Here is an 8,263-nt window from a genome sequence, read left to right as displayed (position 1 = left end):
CTGTTCATTAAAAAAAAAAGGGAGAGAAATATACAAAGGTTTCAAGAAAAGCAGACCAGATACCCATGCATTTATCCACTTGCAAGTTGCGTTCATATAACACCCATTCAAAAGTTGATGATGTTATTGGGTCCTCGATCCGTTGCATTATGGGAGGTGTGGATTTGTCTTTCCAATTTGATAGTATAAGTCTTTAAGAGTTAAAAAGAGAAGTAATACTGACTGTTGTACTCTTCCAATCCCCACAGCCTTACTGTGATGCAATGGGAAACTTCACACTGGTGACTGAATTCATGCTCACAGGATTGACAGACCTTCCGCAGCTGCAGATCGCCCTCTTCGCTTGCTTCTTGGCTGTCTATGCCTTCACCCTGGTGGGGAACCTGGGCATGATTGTCTTAATCAAGTCCAGCCCTCAACTCCACACTCCTATGTACTTTTTCCTTAGCAACTTGTCTTTCTTGGACATCTGCTATTCATCATCTGTCACCCCAAAGTTCCTAAGTGATCTCTTACGTGAGAAGAAGGTAATTTCTTTTGCTCATTGTTTTACTCAGCTTTATTTTTATGCTGTATTTGCCACCACTGAGTGCTACCTCCTGGCTGTGATGGCCTATGACCGCTACGTAGCTATCTGTAAACCTCTGCTCTATTTTGCCAACATGTCCCAAAGAAAGTGCATCCAGCTAATAGTGGTTTCCTACGGCGCCGGGATTGTAAATGCCTTGGTGCACACAGTTGCTGCATCTAGGCTAAACTTCTGTGGGCCAAATATAATTAATAATTTTTACTGTGAAATTCCTCCCATATTAGAACTGGCCTGCTCAGACATCAGTCTCAATGATATCTTGATGTTTGTATTTGTTGGGTTCAATGCAATATCAACCAGTCTGACCATTCTCATCTCCTACAGCTACATTCTGGTCACTATTTTAAAGATTCACTCTGCCAAAAGCCGGCAGAAAGCTTTCTCCACGTGCACATCCCATCTCATAGCCATCTCCATTTTTTATGGATGTGCTAGCTTCATGTATGCACGACCCAGCTCTAGGCAGACTCACACCCAAGACAAAATGGCTTCCATGTTCTATGTAATGGTGATCCCTATGCTGAATCCCTTGATCTACAGTCTGAGGAACCAGGAGGTCAGGAGTGCCTTAAGAAAAGTTATGGGAAGAAAAGCAGCTTTTCTTTTCTTCTTTTTATAAATTTTAGATGCAGTATCAACATATCATCATTTTGGAAAGAAATAAGAATAAGAATTGATACGACCTTAAACAAATCCTATTCTATTCAGTTTCTCCAAGCTATTACAGGACACATACCCTTGAAATGGGGAATGTCTAAAGTAGTGCTGTGCTGAAAATTTCTCCCACAAAAATTCTGACCATTCTCATTCAATTTGATAGAAAAGAAATTGCTTTCAAAAAGAAATTCAAAGGAGAAGAAATTTTGGAGAAATTCTCATGAGTTCGGTTCAGCGTTCTTGTGCTTACCGTACTTATGAGATGACTGAGGAGTGTGTGAAAGACAGTGTCCTGTCTTTCATTGTACAATTGTCTCTCTGACAGCCTTCAGCTTCTTTGGTTTCCCACACTTCCCACACAGGGGAAGACATCATAAATTTATTCTTCCCATATGGCCGTTTCAGATCAGAAAGTGCAGGCAGCCTGGGAAACTGTAGAGCTATGGTGAGATGTGTAATAGAAAGAACAATATAGACAGTGCCCTCAGCCACCTCACAGTGAAGAGGTAAGGTCAAAAACACCAGCACCACACATACAAAATAAATTATAAAATCCCCTGAGAATGAGGCAAAAAAATAGAATCCCCTTTCATAAAGAAAGTGATTTTCTGAGATTTTTCTTTTCTTACCCCTTAGAAATATAAGGACACTTTTCAGAATTCTCTCCATATTTCTTCACCATTATTTTTTGCGGTGGGTGCATTTTCTCCCCTCAATGCCCTGGAGTGATGCTAGGTATATGGGGCATAGTGGAGGCCAGGCTGCCAACACGGTTGATGCTGTTGCCACTTGCAGTGGCAGTGCAAACCCCCTTGTGAATAAAAGAAATGAGCTGTTCTACAGCTCTTGCCAATGGTGATGCCTACCTGTGAGAAATTGATGGAGAATTTCTCCGCCCCATGGAGAAATTTGGTAAAATTGTCCACCCTCCACAATTTCTCTACCCACAAATAGGGTGGAGAATTTTGAAAGGCTACTTGTGCACAGGACTAGTCTAAAGAAAAGGGAACCTGCTTTTATAGGCCCACATTCATTGCCAGATATTGCAGATGTAGCAAGTCACAGGTCCGCCAATATGGATCGATGGGTGAAAGACTTCCTGGGCCCCCTAGCTCATGAACAGTTTGCATCAAAAGAGGGAGGGAAGATGAATCCCAAAATGTTTGACAGAATTTATTACAACTCTCTGCGGTTTGAGGAGTGGATGACACATGGTTCAACATGTAAGACTCATAACCTAACACAAGTCAGTGACCTTAAGGGAATGGTGTTGGGGAGAGAACCATGGAAAATGGGAGGAGCATTTCTTTTATGTGCAACCTCTAGTATCAGAGGTAGTAAGCCTGTATACACTAGTTGCTGAGGAACATCGGGGGGGGGGCGGGGGAAGGATGCTGTTGCACTGTGTCCTGCTTTTGGCTGACAGCTCATTGGCCACTGTGTGAACAGAGTGCTGGACTAGATGGACCCCTGGTCTGATCTACCATGGCTCTTCTTATGTTCTTTGTTGTTAAAAATTAATCACAAAAAACTTTTATTAAACGATAAATAACAACAAAAGATGTGACGTTTACAAAAGAGATTGCTAGTGTTGTTGGGTGGGCTTTTACCTTTCCAACGTTGCAGTATCTGTCTTTTAGTGGTCAAGAAGGCACAAAAAATGAATTCATGCTGACCATGTGTTATATTCCAAGAAGCAGGTATATAATGTAAGAGAACATGTATATCACAAAATATTAAAGTGCTTTCCAATACAAAGTTTATCCATCTGATGACTTCCTCCCAAAAGGAAGCAACTATTGGTCATTTCCAGAATGTATGAACAAAGGAAGTATTAAGTGTATGACATCTCCAAAAATTATCTGAGTTAGACAAACCTTCATTAAGGAGACGTTGTGGTGTCTGTGGCGTTACACCCCACAAGTCAATTCCCAAAGGTATGCCTGCAGTTTGTAAGTCTGTGGTTTGTAGAATGTTGGCCTGAGTGGGCGGAGTTAGAATGTCTTGGGAGGGGGGAAGAGTGATATATAAGGGAATGACTGAGGGGATTGTGAGTTCTGTTCTTGTTCTTTCCAGGGAGACTTGTTAGGGACTCTTAGAGTCTGTAGTGCTCTCTGTATTTATGGTACTTAAGTTTTGGGAAATTTGAGAGTCAGTGTAGTGAGTGGTGTCTTTAGAGTGTGGTGTGCGCGTAGTGGAAGTATATTAATCAATACTGAGAATAAAGAAAGTTCAAGAGTGATTGTGTAAGAGAAAGGAAAGCGCGAATGTGAGAGTGACAGGATTGTATGGAAGGTTTCAAAAAGGTTTTTAAATGTTGTTATTTGAAACAAAGCTTATGAACTTTTAAAAATAAATTTTGATTGTTTGTTTTAAAACTACCACAAAAATCCCACGTGTCTGTTTGGCATTTATCATCTTAAGTTTACACATTCAGCACCCACTCTGACAATCATTCACCTAAGCAGATATAACTCACAGCACATTATATATATATTAATAATCCTTCTCCATTTTTAACCCCTTTCTCCACATAGTTTGGAGGAAGGTGGTTTTTATCCCCTGCCTCAGGCGTATCAAGCGGTGGTGCTTGGCTTGAGCAGGGAGTAGCCTCGGCCAGGTCTGGTGTTCAGAGCCTGTGTCGTGGCAGTGTCCAATAGACCTTACACAATGAGACAGTCAAGAAGTGAATGAAATGCCATTCTATCACTTCTTTTTTAATGAACTTTACACATTGCTCCTTAAAAAATGTGAACACAGAAGTAACACCTGGAACACTCATTGGGGATGCTGGTTAAACTGGCATCTGGGACTGGTGATTAGGGATTGCCACCAAATGCTGGTTTTCGTGGCACCCAGGTGGGGCAACAAGCACAGTATGCATTCTAGCTGCTACTTCTAACAAACAGGTTAAGGATGAGGATGTTACACCAACTGAAGGTTATGGTCGGTCATGTTTGTCTATGTGCAAATGTATGCCTGGAGAAGCCTCTGTGAAGCATGGACTATTTCTCTAGGACAGGGTTGTTACTCTGGGGACATATTTTGAGGAGAAGATCCTTCTCGTCATATTAACCTGAACAATTACTTGCATCTTAAGTGGCAGTAATTGTTGGCACTTGTTTCTGGTTCATATGATGGCCTCTGGAGATCTCAGCAAGAAGCTCTCAGAGATATAAGGCACAGAAGAGAGAGAACTTACAGACATATATGGCATTTTATCTTGGGGTGGAATTCTGGAGTCAATGAAGAAAGCTATGCAGGTGAGTAATCAAGAATCTACTTTTTATTGGATGCTGTACAATTATGAATTATGTCAAGTTGTACATACCTCTTTCTACAAATGCAGTGCTCTGAGAGCACTAAAGTTATGCTTTTCAGTATGTCTGTAACCATGCAAGGAAAGGTCACCTATAAAAGATCATTGACTGCACTTTAGAGGACCTTGGTTGAATACAGATGCCATTCTTGAAGCTGAGAAAGTGCAAGCGACCCAGTAGTCACAGCCCCTGGAGGATACAGGCAAAGAAAATCTTGATATCCCAGGTAGCTTCCTGATCAAATAAGACATCCAGGGTTTTAAATATAGGCGAAACTGGACAGCAATCCTGAATCATATGCCTGTATCTAGAACGCATTAAAAAGAAATTCTATATTTTTCTCCCTTAAAAAAAAAGCACACACTAAACCAACTCCACCGTGCCTCATACTAATATTTTCTTTTTGAACATTTGGAAAAGAAATAATTAGATTATAGGGAAACATGGGAGTGTTTCCCTGTGTTTATAGGCGATCAGTGAAAAGAGCATTCCACCATGTTAAGGCCGAAATTGGGGGTGGGTCATTCTGACGTTCATAAAATGGAAAATGTTTCACCAATCTTTCTGAAACAGAGACCTGCCAGAAAGAAATGCTGGTCTTACATACCCTGCACATTTCAAAAAGATTTGTAAAATATTGAGGTATGCTACCAACCTGAAAGGAGCAGATGGAGCGGAGGTGAAATTCCCTTTTTGCCTCCCTAAGTCAGTGCAACGCTATTTGCATCATTACGGCAACTAAAAAAGTGTCAAGGTTCTGCCCTCATTTAGCTTTGATTGATTCAACAGCTATTTACCAGCTTTTCTTAATCAATGGTGATCCTTTAAACAACATGTGATTATGCAGTTTTGCTTAAATGATATTTCACTGTCTTGATGTCTGAAACGGGACAGCATTTTTGATTAAAATTATTGTTATAGCATCCTGAGAATCATCTCAGGATGCTATAATTGAATTTATTGCTGGAGGGCTCAATCCATTTCAACCTGACTGTCAGAGCAGTGGAATCAGCTACCTAGGGAGGTTGTGGGCTCTCCCACACTAGAGGCCTTCAAGAGGCAGCTGGACAACCATCTGTCAGGGATGCTTTAGGGTGGATTCCTGCATTGAGCAGGGGGTTGGACTCGATGGCCTTGTAGGCCCCTTCCAACTCTGCTATTCTATGATTCTATGACCTCTTGCTTTTTATTAGGCCTTCTTCAGGGTGTGTGTAAGAAGATATATAAAGTACGAATGAGAAAAGACAGAAGTAGAACATTTTTCAGTTAAAAAAAGCATATTGCAAGGACAGTCTGTGCATATATGCAAGCAATTACAAAATGTTGGTACTATACATAAATCATTCATAAGGTACATTGCAAATTAGACCTGTGCATATATTTAAATAGTATAAAACAGTTAAAATAGTACAAACTTGCTTGTAAACATCGTCTGCAGAAAATATTTTCAACAAATTGTCTTTTGTTATTGTTGTAAATCACCAGCGTTAGCAACATAAGCAGGCTGGAAAAGTCAATAAACAGTCCAAGGTCAAAAGCCAACGGTATCCATCAGAAACTGGGTCAAACAATACTGGGTTCAGAAATGCACCAAAGAGTAGTCAGAGTCCAGTCCAAGATCAGATTATGTTCAGGCGCTGGAATGCAAGGAACAAGGGCAAAGGCACGGAAGTACAGCAATTGCTTCCAGCACTGCTCAGAGGTTCTGGCATGTCTTATATTGGGATGGTGGTTATTAGGAATTGCTGTCAGCTGTGTTGGCCTGTACCTGGCTTCTGCCTGTTCCTGTGAAGGGCCACTCCCCACACACTCCCAAGCTCAGCTGTTTCTCCTTCCCGCTCTATCCCAAGCTGAGGCACAACAGTTATAAACAATGGTGACGGGATGAGATGTTTATCAAAAGAGATAAACATTCTCTCTCTCTCTCTCATCACTATCATATAAAATTAGACACAGAAAAATAAACTATAATTTATATAAGGTAGATAGATATAGATAGAAGTCCTATTCAGGTGTTATGGCTGATTTGCGTACAAGAACACATGAAAGAGGCATGGAGCCATCTGTGTTAACCCTTTCCTCAATATCTTTACATGTGCTGACCTCAATCTCCAAGCTCACAACCTCCTCATGTTGAGTGGGGTGCTCAGGAACCTACAGGGTGGGGCTGGGGACGTTGGAAGTAGGGATGAAAATATGCCTGAATAGGGCTACTGCTATCACTAAATGGATACCAACACATAACAGGGAAAAGGTTTTATATTTATCCTTGTACAGATTATTATATCTAATTGTTAACATTTTCTGCATTTTGCATGCCTTCTCTCAAAATTAGTCTTATCTGCTCCTTTCCAGATGGTAGCTAACCATTTTGTAAGTGATGATGGAGAGCCAATTATCCATTTCTGAGATAACAAAATGCTTACTGCTGTCTGCAAGTTCCAAATTTTGTTGGAGTCAATTTGACTATCCCAATATCCTAACAGGATTATCAGGTCTAGAGCAGCGGTACACAATGTTTTGGCTCCGAGGGTCACCTGTGATGCTACACACACACACACACACACACACACACACACACACAGAGCAATTCTGTTACACACTGCACTTTCCTCAGTGCTATCAGAACTAGGGAAAGAATGATCTGTATAGGGATCTCTGGGGGACTGAGCGGAGAATACAGACAGAGAAGAATTTGGAAGTGGTGACAATGTCAGGGCACTACTGAGGAGGGGGAGTGATGCTCAAGCTGCAAGCTGTGCACTCCTGATCTTGAGGTATGGCATCAATAATCATCAGGGAAATTGGCCAAACAGACACATAGCCCTGGCCAATCTGGCTATGAGCCAAAAATTCCTACTCAGCCCAAAATAGATAAACCACACTGCATACAGGGAGGGGGCAGGGAGCCACGACGAGAAGAGTCTGAAGAGTTGGGGCATGGCTGGCTTCTATAAACTCAGCTGCCCTGCCCCTGGCGAATGGCACGACTTGATCCCTCCAGTAGCAATCGGGTCTCTCTCTCTCTCTCTCTCCCTCCCTCTCCCTCTCCCTCTCCCACCCCACCCCACCCCACCCCACAATAGCCTCCCTGCAGCCAGGCAAGCCACACACAGGGGAAAGGCTTTTCTCTGACAGTGGAGTGGGCAGAAAATCACTCCTGAAATAGGGGTTGAAACACACCAGCCAAGGAACTGTAGTGCTTTTCCCTCCGGCACACTGTTCAGCTCTCCTGGTGTGAGCTCAATAAGACTTTAGATATGGCAGCCCTCCTCCCCATCTGTGTTTCTCCCTCTCGTGCCCCCCATAGACACATAGGTTGTGGGTATTTTCTTCTTTGCCTCCTTATGTTGTCAATATATCTCAAGTAGAAACTCCTTTTAAAGGAAAGAAATGTGCATCTATGACACACACAACTTGTACACAAGCCTGGTTTGTTGCTGATAACAATAATCACTCAGTGGGCTTCAACAGCTGTGGGGGGAAATCATGGTTCCTTACCGTTACTTCTCTGACTACACTTCTTTCGCAATACTTTCTCTTTTCTCAGGAGAAGAAAGAGGAAGTAAACAACTTCCACGTGGTCCATTCAGTGGGGATTTTTATCATGCCACTTCTCCTGCACACAGCAAGAGATGGCGGCAAGTTTCATATCTAAAAATAAATTGGACTTACCAGGATCTTTTTTTGCTATGGG

At 42.0% G+C, this 8,263-nt stretch overlaps 1 protein-coding gene across 1 annotated transcript; it reads left to right on the top strand.

The window, feature by feature from the left end:
* Positions 1-263: 263 nt before the first annotated feature.
* Positions 264-5,044, top strand: LOC134393640 (olfactory receptor 5J3-like; the record flags this gene model as incomplete). Its single annotated transcript, XM_063118701.1, has 2 exons — positions 264-1,181; positions 5,036-5,044. Coding segments are annotated over exons 1-2 (927 nt in total), but the record flags the coding sequence as incomplete, so codon positions are not given.
* Between the last annotated feature and the right edge of the window lie 3,219 nt (positions 5,045-8,263).

Source organism: Elgaria multicarinata, chromosome 2, assembly GCF_023053635.1.
Source record: "Elgaria multicarinata webbii isolate HBS135686 ecotype San Diego chromosome 2, rElgMul1.1.pri, whole genome shotgun sequence".
NCBI lineage: Eukaryota > Metazoa > Chordata > Lepidosauria > Squamata > Anguidae > Elgaria > Elgaria multicarinata.
The sequence above is the reverse complement of the archived record's forward strand: the minus strand, read 5'-3'. Positions and strand labels throughout refer to the sequence as shown.